Consider the following 14,622-nt stretch of genomic DNA (forward strand, 5'->3'; position numbering starts at 1 on the left):
CTACAAATGAAAGCTTCCAATTGTTAATATTTCACAAAGCCATTAGCAACTGTTCTTAAGGCTTGCCTTTTCTTGTGCTTATTTTTATCTTTCTGATTGTGTAGATGTGTATGTGGCATGATAAAATAATTTGAAAAGCTACAAGGTGTATACAGAACCAAAAAAAAAAAAAAAAGCTGTTATAGCTGTTATGAAACTTACTTTGGTGATGTCAGAATCCTGAAAAGTCACCTGTCAGTCAGCTAACCTCTGCATGCACCTGCTGGATCCAAGCAGACACAGCTCCCCCAGTAGCACCGTTTCCAAACATTTCTCCCTCAACTGTCATCACTGAAGAGCTGTTGTCCTGAATTCAGCAACCAACGCAGTAATTCCCATACATGCAATCACAAAGTCTGACAGTCATTAATATACATGAGTTCTACGATTTATCCTCCAGTTGACCTAAATACATATCCACCTGTTGCGTACTGGGAATGTGACAGTCTCATTCTCTGAAACAGTTTGGAGGAATTAAGCAAGTTCAGTCACTCACAACTGCAAATTATTTTCGTAACTGTACAATGGAGGCAGTCACAGGAGACATCAGTTGTCACACTCCTACTCCACTGCAGGGATTTAAAGAAGAATGAAGAATTGCTGGAAGGGGTAACCTAGACACAAAATCAGCAGAAAACTAGAGGCTGAAACTGTAATTGGAGCCTGAGTCTTATTTCATTTTTTAGTGTAAGGATTCTTCTTCCTCTGTGTTATTGGGTCCTATTTTCCCCTAAACCATTTTACATTCTAGCTGCGCTCTCCTTATCATTGCTCTACCTTTCATCTTCTGCCCTCACAACATCTTGTAAAAAGGACGAAATAAAAAAGAAAAATCATACATTTATGGAACTAACATTGACGGTTTTTTTAGTTTTACAGGACTAAATTTTTGGCCTGGGTAGCTTAAGTAGCAGTTGTATACCCTAACCTTTGAAAAAAAAAGCTATTAAGCAACACGACGTCCAGAAAGTCTGTAATGAAAGATGTAAACCCTCACCTGCCAACAACTAGGTTAATGACTGACATTATTTCAGCATCTAATTTGGCGTTGCAAATAAACCTAAAATAAACATGCACCGCCACCAGTTCTAGTCACCTTCATGATGTCACCCAAATTACAGAAAGCTACGAAATCTGATTTTATTTTTTTAGAATACCTCTATAACAATTTGTGGGTGTTAACAAAACAAAAAAGGTACTTAGAAGCAGGAGATTCAGTATTCCCATTTAACAGATGGAGAAATAGAGACAAAGGCAAAATTACCTTCTCAAGATAATACAGTAAGTCAATGGCAGAGTACAATTACAGTTCTGAGCCTTCTGTTTTCTAATCCTATAATCCTCTTTCCAAAATCTATTAGCACTACCGACGTTTCTACATGACGTTTCAGTGATGACCACGAATACTCCCTTCTTTTGAACACTCCACCCCAAGGTATCACAAGCTAACAGTTCAGATGATGACACATGAGTAATCTACAGCCGTGTTAAACATCTGAATTCACATTACTTCAAATCTTAAAACTTCTGACTAGAAGCACTAAATTTAATGGCTTTAATCGTAACACGATTTTTCCTAATTATAAGTTGTTGAAATAGGCTGCTCAATCTGGATTGTATACAAACTTGAACTAAAGCCTTGGGCTAACAGGGAAAATGAAAGCATAGTAATTTGTGCCCCTCTCTCCTGTAGAGTAAGCCATCTGTAAATTTCATTCCCTGTTGCTGAGCAGAATTAGACCAGACCTAACAGATACCAGCCTGACCTGGGTAAAGCTGCCCCTGAATGCCATGTGCCCCTGATTCTAACTGGAGAGCGATCGCTGCTCCTAGCCCTACCAACTCGTACTTGCAGGTCTCCCTCTTCGCCATCTGATGTTGCCCTTGGCAAGCAAGCCCCAGACTGAACCCCTGAACGTTTGGTCTTGTACCAGAGTGCGAGCCATTTTTCTGACAGAAACATGGGTCTGGATCAACTGCTTGGGAGGCAGTAGGTATAGCTGATAACTACTTTTGCTAAAAATCCCCTGCAGACCCTCTCCTCATTTGATGGCCAACTCATTCGCCCCATGGTCAGTCCTTGCACATTCCCCATGACCTTCTAGAAAAGGGGGTGGACCTCACCATTGGGTTTTCTGAACATACGCACACTCTTTGACTGCTTAGCTGGCAAGCTGCATTAAAGCAGGGGTAAAACTGTCCTGGAAAATTTATTTATAAAGTAGGAGCTCTTATTTGTGAGCATGTAAACTTCAGCCATGCTTTGTGAGGTACATCAAGTTTTCAACTACTACAAGGTTCTTTGGTTCTGAGGAGGCTTCCAAGTTTTGACTCAGTCCATGTCTCTTTGGTGTGATGAAGCTAGCCATTTTTCTCCCCATTCATTGCCATGAATTTCCTCAGTGCCTCCTGAGATGGATGTCTATGTTAACTAACCTGTTCCTCTCTCTCCAAATTCTCATTTCCTGTAGTGAGATAGATGAGTGAAAAGACAAAGTGCTCAGGCACATAGGGACCAGCCAATAACCGTTGCCTCTGGGTTGTTTAGCCACAACTTTCCAGCTCCTCAATGCCTGCCAAGCACCTAGTGAAAATGAAAGGATATAATTATAGAAGCTGGTACAATTTTCAAGTTGTAGAATTTTAGGAGGGCAGAAAAGTCCTTCTAGACACCATATCATTTGAGCAACCTCAAATATGGGTGGTGCTCCATCACCTTCACCTCCTCTAAGTCTCGGACACTATCTCACACTACTCTGGCAGTCTTGTAGCTGTAACCTACTTGCCCAAATGCTTAGTTTGGTACCTTGTGCTGAGAACTTGCGGTTCACAGGAAGACCAAACATCCCTGCTTCAAGCATAGCAATATTCAGAAGCAGTAGGAACACACTTGGGGATTGCAGCAATTATGGCTGTCTAAATTTTCACCTGCTGCTACACAGACCCAGCAGTTTGCATTCAACAGTATGCTTGGCCATATGACCCTTGGGGCATCTATGTTCCTAGTCATTCTCCCCAGATTCTCTGCTGGAGAGTTGTTTCAGGGGATACACAAAAAGCTGTATTAAAATAATTCCAGGGCCTCATTGTTATTTGTCGATGAGCCTAAATCTTTGCAGAAACTTAGGACAAATTAGCTGGAAGCTGAAATTACTATTTTCACATTTGTTGTTGATACCTACAAAAAGCAGTTTACAAACTCCAGTCAAAAGGCAGTAATTCCTAGCTACCCCAGCTACTGCCTTTTTGTGTTAGGGGTCAGGAAACCTTTTACTAGTAGAATAGCAGGTACACCAGAACCATCAGTGGGGATGTCTCAGAAGGATGAAGACACTAAGAACACTTCAATATATATTATATAGATGATAATATTATTAAATGATAATGTTAGATAACTTTAACTTAAGATTTCTAGATTGTCTCACATTACACTGATAAAATGCCATCACCTTGTGTTAAAACCCATAATGTTAAGCAAGGGTTACTTACACTGGCGTTATGAAACTACATTAGGTTGTCCCTGCTGTAACTCAACAGTGAAAAGAATTTTTTATGTTACATACAGACTAACCCCAAAGTTGGCATACCATCTTTTGATGTAACTTATTTAATACTATTTCCCACTTCAGGGCCCAGCTAAGTTTGACACTATTGGTTCTGTTACCACAGTTTTCAACATCATGGTTTTCTTCATGGAAGATTCATAGTGTGTTGTAATAATGCACTATCAGCCATGTTTATTTCCATTTTACTTTAATTAAGCACAGACGCACCCAAGTCAGATTTAGCTTCACTCTTGTTAACTTAAGAGCAAGCTACTTGGTTGTAAGGCTAATATTAAGACTAAATAACCAAGAGATCCTGAAAGTCGTTCCTTTGAGTTCTCAGCATCCACAGTTTGAAACAAAGTTAAGGCAGTGATCACCACGAACTTGATGTAGTCTAGTGTAGCACTTAAGATCCCGCCCTGTCACCTACAGCACTTTCTGCCTTGGCTCCCTAGCAGCCAGTTGTCAGGAGGCCGCACACACTCGGACCCAAGACCTTACACAGCAACACCACGTTTATTTCTTCCCTCCCGGGAGCCCCACAGAGGTCCCCTTTCGGGGCGACGCTCCCCGCCGCTCCGCCGGGCAGCGGCCGCGGCGCTACAGCTTCCGCTGCTTGTGCCGGGGGTTGCTCTTGCAGCAGACGTAGAGCCGGCCGCGGCGGCGCACCACGTAGCAGTCCTTGCAGCGCCTCCGCAGCGTCGTCTTCGTCTTCAGCCCGGCGGCGAGCTGCAGGAGGCCGGGCAGCGCCGGGCCGGCGGGCAGGGCCGGGGGGGCGGCCGCCCCTTTCCACAGCGCCGAGGCCCCGGCGGCCCACGGCGGCCCCCAACGCGGCGCCAGCGAGCTGAAGGGCGAGCGGCACAGCCGGCACAGCGGCACCGCGGCTCTAGCCAGGAGGGACAGCATGCTCCGCGCCCTGCGGGGACAGCGCCGCCATCAGCACCCCCCTCACGACCCCCTCCGTCCCCCCACCGCCCCTAACGGCCCCCAACGGTCACCCCATAACGGCCACCAACCGTTCGCAACCGGCGCTCCTCGGTAGCCACGCTGAGGGAGGGAGGGAGGGGCGGCGGCGGCGCATGCGCACGGCTGAAGGAGCGGGCGCAAAATGGCGGCGCCCGGCGCGACCTTCCGCCGCCTGCTGCTGCCGCTGCTGCTGCCGCCCCGCGCGGCGCTGGCCGCGGCCTCCCCGCGGCGCTACGGGCTGCGCGCCGCCGCCACGGGCGAGGCGGTGACACACACCGGGCAGGTGGGGCCGCGGGGAGCCGGGACGGGTTGCCCGGGGAGGTGGTGGAGTCAGCGTCCCTGGGGGTGGGCGAGGAGAGGCTGGACGTGGTGCTTGGGAACATGGGTTTAGTGGGTGACAGTGGTGGGAGGGGGGTGGTTGGAGCAGGTGGTCTCGGAGGTCTCTTCAGAAAGTAAATAACTGTGTATGTACATTTATATACATATTACATGCCATGTATTATTTATATTACGTCTCACAGTGTATGTCATCTTCCGGGTGGCAGTGTGGGATCAAAACCCATCGCTAGAAGTAATAAACCTGCTGTTTGTATCTCTGGTCGCAGCCAAGGCTTCTGTTTACTGGCTTTAAGCATCCCTGTCTTGCCCCCTCTGCCTACTCTTTTTAACTTTCCAACCTATAATTTGTTTTCTCTGTGACAGAAATGAAAATTAGTTTTTCCTATGCAGTACGTAATTGTAAGATGATGACAATGCTTGAAACTGACTAAAAGATTTAAATGATTTACACTTGATAGTTCTGTAAGCCTTTGTGTTCTTCAAGGTCATTGTTTTTTTTAATCAGATCATTTTTATTTTTCAGGTATATGAAGAAAAAGATTACAGGAAAGTTAGATTTGTTGGACGACAAAAAGAGGTAACTCCTACCAGTTTTCCTCAGGGGAGGGGAAGTAGCACTTCCTTTAAATACTTGATGTCTTCAACCACCAAAATCCAGAAATGAAGTTTGTTGGATTTCGGGTTTTGTGTGGTTTTCTTCTCACTAGAGTGAAAAATCTTCTTTCAGTACAGCATATGGTAGCTTCTGTGTGCCACCCTATTCTTGTTAATGTAGCTGTTTGATCTTGTCTATAAAGAAGTCTGCTTTGACAGAAAACCAAGTTTTCAGTAGCGTGGTGGGCTGAAGTTTAAAACGGTCAAAAATGATGAGGAACCCTGCAGAAGTTTATAGGTTTTTAAAATATTTGGCAGTTGGGCCTGAAATCTAATGTTACATTTTAAAACTGTAAATAATGGCATGTTTTCATTGTTTTCTTTTGGTAAACTACAAAATTAATGGTGTTGTTTGAATATGCCTTCTTTTAACAGCAAAAAAAAGTGAAAGCTAAGCTTTAGATTGTATGTTACAAACATAAACATTTGAGATAAGAAATTTAGTAACCTTAGCTATCTAAGTACATGTTAACTATGTAGGTTGATGGCATGTTTTCATTTCTGGTAATCTCAAATGCAGTGACTTATTTTCTCTGCTGAACATCATAGTGTATCTAAATACGGGAATAGAAAAAAATTGAATATCATTTATAATATGTAATAACTACCCAGGAAACAGAGCACAAACATTAGAACTCATGTCTTAGCAATATGGTAATTTGAGTATGCAAAGTATACATACATATGTTGATACTCCTGGAATAACATATTTGCATGCTGCCCATGACTTGTCCTTGAAACTGGGATCCAAGTTAAAGCATAGTGCTGATGTAGTTGTGTTTCTCTGCATGATTTTGTCAAGTAGAAGACTTGTGGGGAAGGGGGGAAGAGTCCAAAATGCCTCATACTTTTCTGTTTGAGGTAAAATGTTTTTTAACCATGACTTACTAAATTCAGAAAATACAAATATTATAGTGCTGTATCACTGCTAATAACTGTCTGACAATACTTTTCTATAGGCATAAAGTGTAAAACAAAGTGCCATGTTGCTTGCTTTAAGCGTCCAACTTCAATCAATAAACATTTTTTTGTTTTACATGTTTCTGCTTTTCCAAACTGAGAGTACTCAAAACTGAAGTAAGCTGGATAGACTTGGAAATGCTAGTTTCCAACTGAACTTTGGTTGAAATAACTAATATTTCAGGATAGTGGAAAGCATAGATGCAGAGTAATTGGATAAATCCATAACCTTGTGTATCTAGTTAATGTGAAGAAAGATCTTAAATTTGCAAACTTACAAGTTATCATTTCTGTGTTATGCATTTTACCTTAAAGTAAGCTATAAAGCCATCCAATATCATTTACAAGTTAGTAGTGTGATTTTTAAACATATTTCTTAGTTACTTAGTGGTATGATTTCAGATTCCTAAGAGTTAAGTTCTAGTGTAAATTTGTGTATGATAATACACTAGTCTCTAAGAAAGTCTCTCTGTCAGGGTTTGCTGTATGTTTAAAGCTTGAGGGCTTTTCTCGTTTGTTTTTAGACTACTGGCTGATGAAGTTTAACTTTGTTCTCCCTCTCTCCAAGCATTTGTGACTTCAGTGGAAATTCCTTCTCAAATTGCTGTAAAAATTCAAGACTCACCTTATATCCATTAGGTGTTTACATTTAAGGTGGGAGCTGTAAGCATTTGGCATCTGAAAATTAGACGGTGTTTTCATTTGAAAGAAAACTTTAAGAATGATTCTAGTGCCATTTTTGTTCAGCAGCAGCACATAATTAAATGCTTTGCTGAATCACCTATCTATATATCTGTTTAAATACGTGTTTTGAGGTGTAATTTGCCTTGCATATTTAAAATCTGAGTCCTTACCCATATTGCAAAGGTGTTTTTATGAAGGCATGCGAGCATTCGCTGAAGCAGCAATACAATTTAATAAATAAAACTAAGATTTACAGTATTCTAAAGTAATGAAGCCTCAAAGGCAAAATTAAGTAACACTAACATCAGCCAAATGAAAAGTTATTTTGTAGGCTTGCTGCTGCTTTGTATCAACAGAGTGGGTACGTGAAACTATGTCCTCCAGCATTCAGTTTTCCCTAATAATCAGGCACCGCAATTCCCTGAGGGATCTGCTGCTGTCCTTTGGGAGAGAAACAGGAATTGTTTTAGCTGGTCTGTATTCTCCAATGCGTGATCAGTGTGTTAGTGCTAATGCTCCAGATGTGTATGGATATTAGAGGTATTAACTATAAGATGTGGTAGTTTTCTAATGCATACATATATAAATATTATTTTTCTATTTTAACCTGAACTCATGCTTATCTTTGATTTTTTTTTGTGTGTGTTGTTGACTTCATTGTATCATGAATTTCATAAGATATATGCTATTTAACTTAAGCTGCATGGCAAAAATAGGAATTATATGTGGGAAATAATTAAATGAAAATGTTGCTTAAAATGTGGTCGGAAGCTTACTCCTGGGAGAACAGTGATTGAGTATTTCCCAAATGCAATGTCTATTTCAGTTCTACCTCTGTAACTTTGTAGGACATGCTCTTTGACTCTAATTTTCCATGGCTTGCCAGTCCTGCTAATGTGTCTTCATGACCAATTTATTTCTGGTTCACTTTTTGTATGAAGGAACGCTGAAAGCTTCAGGTTCAGCCCAGCTCCCCTTTCCCCAGCAAAAGGCAAGCTCTAGGTCTGTTAAGCAAGACTTAATGCTAGTTCTTAATTGTGAAGATGGAACAAAATCTACCTATTAACACTGAAAATAATCCTAATCTGTATTTATCTGTGGTGAATTTATCTGTGGTGTTTAGCAAAGTGGGATATCTTTCTAGTGGCTTTTTTTTTCCTTATAGGAGTTCCCCAAATGCATTTCAGCTGCTAGTATTGGAATTTCACAGCAGTGTTGTAGTCTGAATGCTGCCTTGTTTCTGAAGCTAGCCTGTTGACATGGTGACTGTGCTTCCTCACTTACTTCTTTTTCTTCACTGCTTAATCAAATCGGACTCCTTACCAGACCAGTACAGCCTCTGTAGCCACTTGTTTCAAACCTCAAGCCTTTGGCTCCATGTGCCCCCAGCGAGGTCTGGCCGCACACCTTGGTTCTGCACGTGGCCCTTCTGAGCGCCTGCCAGGCTGTGGGAGAACAGGGCCAGGTTATGTGGATGCTGTCACTTCAGTTCTGCCAGTCTAATTGTTTGGCTAACGAAATCCATGTGTTTTAGCTGAAATCATTGTTCTCTGTGCTGGATCTTGAATGTTTAAATCTGCAGAACTGGGGGATTAATGATCTCTGGCAAGGGTCTAAAACAAGTAGCTGTGAGAAAACTGAGAATGGCAGCTATTAAACTGCATCTGTGCAGCCAGACCAGTGTAATCCTGTCCTCGTATAATCCCTAAGATGACACAGAATCTAATGCCACACTGCAATTTCCACTTCAGCTCCACTCTTCCTGTTGTGCCAGCACAGCAACAGAAGCCGTGAGAAGAACTGACATCAGAGATGGTCTGGTTTAAATACAGACTTCTTTTCCTTTGGACTCTTGGACCTGGGTGGGTTCCAAGTTTGGTTTTTCACTCTCAGCCTCACAGACAATGTGCTGGCACAGGCAAGTAGCTGGAAACAAGCAGCAGTGGGATTGTCAGGCTGGCACTGGGGAGAAAAAAAAAAGTTGTTCATTGAGTTATGCTTTGGGTAAGGACCATGCTGTTTGGGTGTGCTTAGGGAGAAATCTCCCTTCCTCAGTAACTACTACTGTGCTTTAATTGAAGGGACGTGATATAACTGAAGCAAGAATTGCTTCTTTTTTTTCCCCACATAATTTTTTTTCTCAGTCTTTTTTTCTGGCATATTTTCCTCGCACATTCCTAGACTTTTGTTTAGCATGCTGAACCAGAAACAAGTCATTGTTGTACAGTAGATGAGAGGTTCTTATTCTCCCCCTATCCCCACAGATATTTTTGTGGTTCAGAAATAAGCCAGCATATGGAAGAGTGGAGTTCTCTTTATGATCTTGAAGCTGAGTTGCACCAGAGTGCTGTCTTCCTCCTTCAGCATAAAAAGAAAGATCCAAGATCTTGATCATTACTTAAAGCAGCAGTTAAAATCCTTGCAAGCTGACTGAGATTGCTTGGGACTGACATCCACAAGTCATGTGCAATGAGTTCCTTGACATTGCCGTTTTGCTACAATACTGAAAGTTAATTTTTTTTTGTTAACTTTATATAGCTTTAGGCAAATAAAATCCTGTGGTTGACAAACTGACTTTTCTATTGCTGTATGGAAAACACAGATTTTTGTGGAGCTTTAATTGAAGGCTTGGCAAAAGAATCCAAGTTGTCATGTACTAGAACTACATAAAAAAAACCCTTGTGGTTCTTAGATTCATTTAATGGGCACTTAAAAATCTTGTATTTTTCCTAAGACTCAGATACTGACAAGTTGATGGAACTTATGCACAGTATGGTAGATAGCACCTTCGTTGGGTTTGCATGTTATTTTATATTCTCGTGCGTGTAACGTTGCTTTTGACAGGGATGGTTGTCTGCTCAGTGCTGGCTCTGAGCTAGCTGGAAGAAGGTGGCACAGACGAATGAGGGAGGTGCTGCAGGTTCTGCGTAGGTGCAGCTCACTCTGTTGCCTGCCTCTGGCGCTCTCCAGGAGGGGGTGCGTTCAGCAGGTCTCACAGACGTGCTCGAGTAAAAAATCTGACAGTCAGTAGTGATATACATATTCAAGAATTGTGTGTAAGATGGATTTACAGAGTGGCATAACAGTGCTTAGAGGCTTTTCTTCTTTCTAATTCTTTACAATTTGCCTTTATAACTGTTGTGTACTAAGTTAATGTCTTCCTGAGATTTATGTGCAGTGATGGAGTAACATGCGTGGTGGGAGGCTCTAAATTACTGGCAGTTGTTTTATCTCTCTCATGACCTTACTTGTCCCACCATTATTTTGAGTTTATCAGCACGGATCTTTGCAATTTTATCATGTAGTGGCAAAAGCAATACAGAGGCAGTGTCAGTTAAAAAAAATTCTGTTCTCAGCTGCTTGTTCCTGCTCCACCTCTTTGCTGAATCTGCTTAGGTCATGTAAACCTGAGCATTGATGTGGTCTGTGTCAGGGTATGGGCATTATTTTTGTGGGGTTTAACACCTTCAGTTCACTGGTCTGGTGAACAAATACAGTGCAGCTGAAGTTGTTACAGCTGTGGAGAAGGTCAGAAAAAAAAACTGTGTAGGAACTTCTTAAGTTGGTTGTAGTGTAACTATTTTGGGAAGCAATTGTTTTCTGTCTGAGTGTGCAAGATAACTGAAAACTTTCTTTTTTCCTTTTTCTTTCAGGTGAACAAGAATTTTGCAATTGATTTAATTGCAGAGCAGCCTGTGAGTGAAGTTGAAAGCAGAGTGATATCATGTGATGGTGGTGGTGGAGCTTTGGGACATCCTAAAGTATACATAAACTTGGTAATATCTTTGTTCTTCATATAGCATGTTTTGCTTGTTATTTCTTGTGTGTAAGTTCATCTGCTCTTTGGCATGTTAGTTCAATGAAGTAAAAAAAAACTACTAAGAGGCTCATTTTATTTGGTTCCTAATACAAAATTAAGATTTATTTCTACCTAGAAGAATTTGAGTTTCCATTTGAAGTTACCAGAAATTTCTTGCTTGTGATTTTAACTTTCTAGAAAAAAAATAAATCTCATAACAAAACAAATAAAACGTAATATTAACGAGCAGTGCCTTGTAAGCAAAACAAAAAAGCTTGCTGTGTCTTGAGGCATTTAACTAAAATCCACTGTGTAGACTAGCCATACTTCTGCATTATTCTTGGGACTGTGGTTTATTCTAGAATCCTCTAAGGTCAAGGGGGGGGGAAAAAGGAAAAAAAAACCTGTCTTTAGAAATCTAAATCTTGGCATTTCTGAAGACTGAAAGATTCATTATAGGCAGAGAATCAGTGAAAAATAGATGTCTTATCCTCCTATTCTCCCTGGCAGTAGCGATGTAGCTTCCAATGTATTCTTATTCTGGATTGAAGAATATTGAGGCTACTGATGAACTTGATGGAATCAGTTGAATAGGCACTGTCCTGAGGCAGACTGAAGATAATTTAGTCTTTGCTTGGTTACCTCAAATTTGACATTTGCCTAATACCCAAGAGAGTGGTGGGGGAACACACAATAGTGTCCTTTAGCATCAGCATTGTTGAGACAATCATAATTTCTTCAATTTTGAACAAAATAAGCATTTTATAATGATTTATTTTACATTCTTCAAAAGCAGATGTTCTAATTCATAAAACTTAGGGAGCTTGTATTCTTTAGTCTTAAGAAGTTAACTTCTGTAGCAATCTGTTCTGACTTAACGTTAATTTTTTTTTACCTGCATCACACTGTTCTTGAGAAATGCTTTAGTTTCTGTAACTTTTGATATCTTTTTGTGTTAACAATTAATTTATTTGAGGTCTGTAGTTGAATTATTGAATGCTGGTACCTGCAAACAGAGAGAATGATACTAGATCAGCTTGTTCTCCTTGGCCATAGTAATTGAAACCCCAACTTTAGGGGGTTGGAGGGTAGTCTGGATTTTTTCACTTGAATATTAACTTGTGGATAGTCATGTTGCTAAATAGCAGAAAATCCTCCTTGTCTGCTTGTCTTGTCTTTTCCTCATGTTAAGGAGGACAACGACTGCTTGCAATCAGTCACACTTCTAAATTTTAATTATATATAAACTTTTTATCTTTTGGAAAGAAGAATAAAATCTTATTCTGTAGTAATCTGTTTCTCCAAAATGTTTCTTTTCAGGATTTCTCTTGAAATTCTACTGAACTTTCCTCCTTCATGTAACTAATTCTGTCAGTGTACATAATTGGCTGAAATTCCTATCTAGATATAACTTGAAAATGAAAAATCACGTTCTCTATTAAAATAAATACAAAATGATCCTTTCAGAACACTGGAACAAATATGAATGAAGTGACTTAAGTTGTCCAGTTTGGTAAGAGAATCCTTTATTGCTGAAAAGATACTGTTTGGCTGGACTTAAAAATTGTGTTTAGAGATCAGGACTGGTAGTTAAAAATGGCAGCAGGGAAGCTGCGTATGGTGTAGATACCAAGTATGAATCTCTTACCACCTTTCTTACTTGCAGTGTTTCAAGTAAGCATAAATTCTGTACTGACCTATATTGATCCGTTTTAAGATGGTGAATGTAAGTAAGAGAAACTTTGTAGTTTCTAAAAGTTCTGTAAAGTGAAACTAGCATCTTTTGTGTCTATATTTTTGCAGGACAAAGAAACGAAGACAGGAACGTGTGGCTACTGTGGACTTCAATTTAAACAGAAACATCACTGAAAGATTATCCCTGCATGCTTGCAGACTTCTGTTAAGATGTTAATGTTTAACTATAAATAAACAATATAATTAAAAGCTCAAGATTTACATTTGTGTTTCTTAACTATGGAAAGTCCAGTTTGTGCCTTTTTAAAACTACAAGTATTGATGATCCAAGTGGTATTACAATATCTACCTTGTATTTATTTTTGCTTTTATGGAACAAATGTCCAGCCTTGTTTGTCAGACTTCTTGTGGGCTTGAAAGTGGCATCTGACTGAGGCAAGGGGTGACTTGTAATGAGTAATTTGTATTCTTTTTAACAGTGAATCTGATTATAAATCATAGGGTGGTTGATTATCCTAGGTGTTTGTCTTTTGATGGTGTTTAATACTGTTAACTTGTTTATTGCCTGCCAAATTCAAAAAGTGGAAGCACAATTCAGCATTGTAACATTTATAGGCATCTATCTCAGGAGCAAGATCATGATACCTGAATTAAGTAGCTATACTTCCTTTACTGTGTAAAAGAAACAGTGCCCTAAAATGGTAATCAGTGTAAGCTGATTCCGCAGTTGAAGCTGACTCCACAATCAGTAAGATTGTAAAGAAGGCATGTTTACTCAGTGCTGGGCGGCACAGGGGGTGGGGGGTAGTCCCACCAAAGTCATGCACTGCTAACGTGGCAACTTGCTTTGGTTATATCTAGTGAAGAGTTACACATACATGAAGTTTCCCAACACTCCTATACATATGCATACCCTGTCCCTTTGTGAACAGTCCTCCTTATTTCAGACCCCTTGGTTAAAGTCCGAGCCATGAGGTTGTTTTGATCTGGTTCTTGGGGTCCAAGGGGCTCCTGTTATCTGGAGGTCTAAGCGCAGCACAGGCACAGTACATCGCAGATGTAGCACATATTCATTCTTAATCAATTGCTCTCTAACTTCTAATTCCATGTGTCAGCTGCAGCATACTTGTTCTCTTCTGGATCCACAGGTATTCTACTATTAACATTAATGTTCAAAGCCTGACAGACCCAGTCCTCCATGGACCCAAATATCAGCCAAAATACAAGGGGTCTTAAGGGTTCTTTTGATCATTCTATCATGTAGTATTGGACCATTTTTAATTTACTTTTTCATTTTCTGGGGTCCCTATTGTTCCAATTTCTAATTGTTATTCCTAATGGACTTTCTGGTGGTATGTCTGGTAATTTGCTCCCTTTCTTCTGGTCCTTGGTCTTCAATTCTGTCTGACCCATCTAGAAATTTTGCTATGGCAATTCCCACAGCTCTTGGTTACCTTAGTAAGAGTGTCTTGCAGGGGGTTTAGGACCTATCACCCACCCACAAATCCTATAGGAATGTCATGGTTTAACCCGGCTGGCAGCTAAACACCATGCAGCCCTTCGCTCACCCTCCCCCCTCCCTCTCTGGGACAGGGGAGAGAAATGGAAAGTGAAGCCCGTGAGTTGAGATAAAGACAGTTTATTAAGACAGGAAAATAATAATAATAATACAATGATGATAATAGTACTACTAATAATAATATGTACAAACAAGTGATGCACAATGCAATTGCTCACCACCCGCTGACCGATGCCCAGCCTAACCCCGAGCAGTCCGGCCCCCTCCCCCGGCTAGCCACCCCTATATATTGTTTAGCATGACGTCAGATGGTATGGAATACCCCTTTGGCTAGTTTGGGTCACCTGTCCTGGGTCTGTCCCCTCCCAGCTCCTGCTGCACCCCCAGCCTGCCCGTTGGCAGGACAGAGCAAGAAGCTG

The 14,622-nt window shown here is 40.9% G+C and overlaps 2 protein-coding genes across 2 annotated transcripts; one reads left to right on the forward strand and one right to left on the reverse strand.

Annotated features, from left to right (window-relative positions):
* Positions 1–3,756: 3,756 nt before the first annotated feature.
* On the reverse strand, positions 3,757–4,649 carry MRPL36 (mitochondrial ribosomal protein L36). The gene is made up of 2 exons (XM_084282941.1): positions 4,604–4,649; positions 3,757–4,503 (listed from the first exon to the last, which is right to left on the reverse strand). Exon 2 carries the CDS (start codon positions 4,491–4,493, stop codon positions 4,188–4,190), a length of 306 nt encoding a protein of 101 aa, XP_084139067.1. The 5' UTR covers positions 4,494–4,503; positions 4,604–4,649; the 3' UTR covers positions 3,757–4,187.
* A 20-nt stretch (positions 4,650–4,669) lies between these two features.
* On the forward strand, positions 4,670–12,939 carry NDUFS6 (NADH:ubiquinone oxidoreductase subunit S6). The gene is made up of 4 exons (XM_084282942.1): positions 4,670–4,836; positions 5,416–5,469; positions 10,844–10,966; positions 12,793–12,939. The coding sequence occupies exons 1-4, from the start codon at positions 4,696–4,698 to the stop codon at positions 12,856–12,858; spliced, it is 384 nt and encodes a 127-aa protein (XP_084139068.1). The 5' UTR covers positions 4,670–4,695; the 3' UTR covers positions 12,859–12,939.
* Positions 12,940–14,622: the final 1,683 nt, after the last annotated feature.

Source organism: Netta rufina (genome assembly GCF_964035555.1).
Source record: "Netta rufina genome assembly, chromosome: 2".
NCBI lineage: Eukaryota > Metazoa > Chordata > Aves > Anseriformes > Anatidae > Netta > Netta rufina.

Excerpts from the sequence above, each read along its gene's own strand:
- MRPL36 (XM_084282941.1), bottom strand. The coding sequence starts at position 4,493 with ATGCTGTCCCTCCTGGCTAGAGCCGCGGTGCCGCTGTGCCGGCTGTGC.
- NDUFS6 (XM_084282942.1), top strand. The coding sequence starts at position 4,696 with ATGGCGGCGCCCGGCGCGACCTTCCGCCGCCTGCTGCTGCCGCTGCTG. Across the intron at positions 4,837-5,415 it reads CGGTGACACACACCGGGCAG|GTATATGAAGAAAAAGATTA; the intron begins GTGGGGCCGCGG and ends TTTATTTTTCAG. Across the intron at positions 10,967-12,792 it reads CTAAAGTATACATAAACTTG|GACAAAGAAACGAAGACAGG; the intron begins GTAATATCTTTG and ends ATATTTTTGCAG.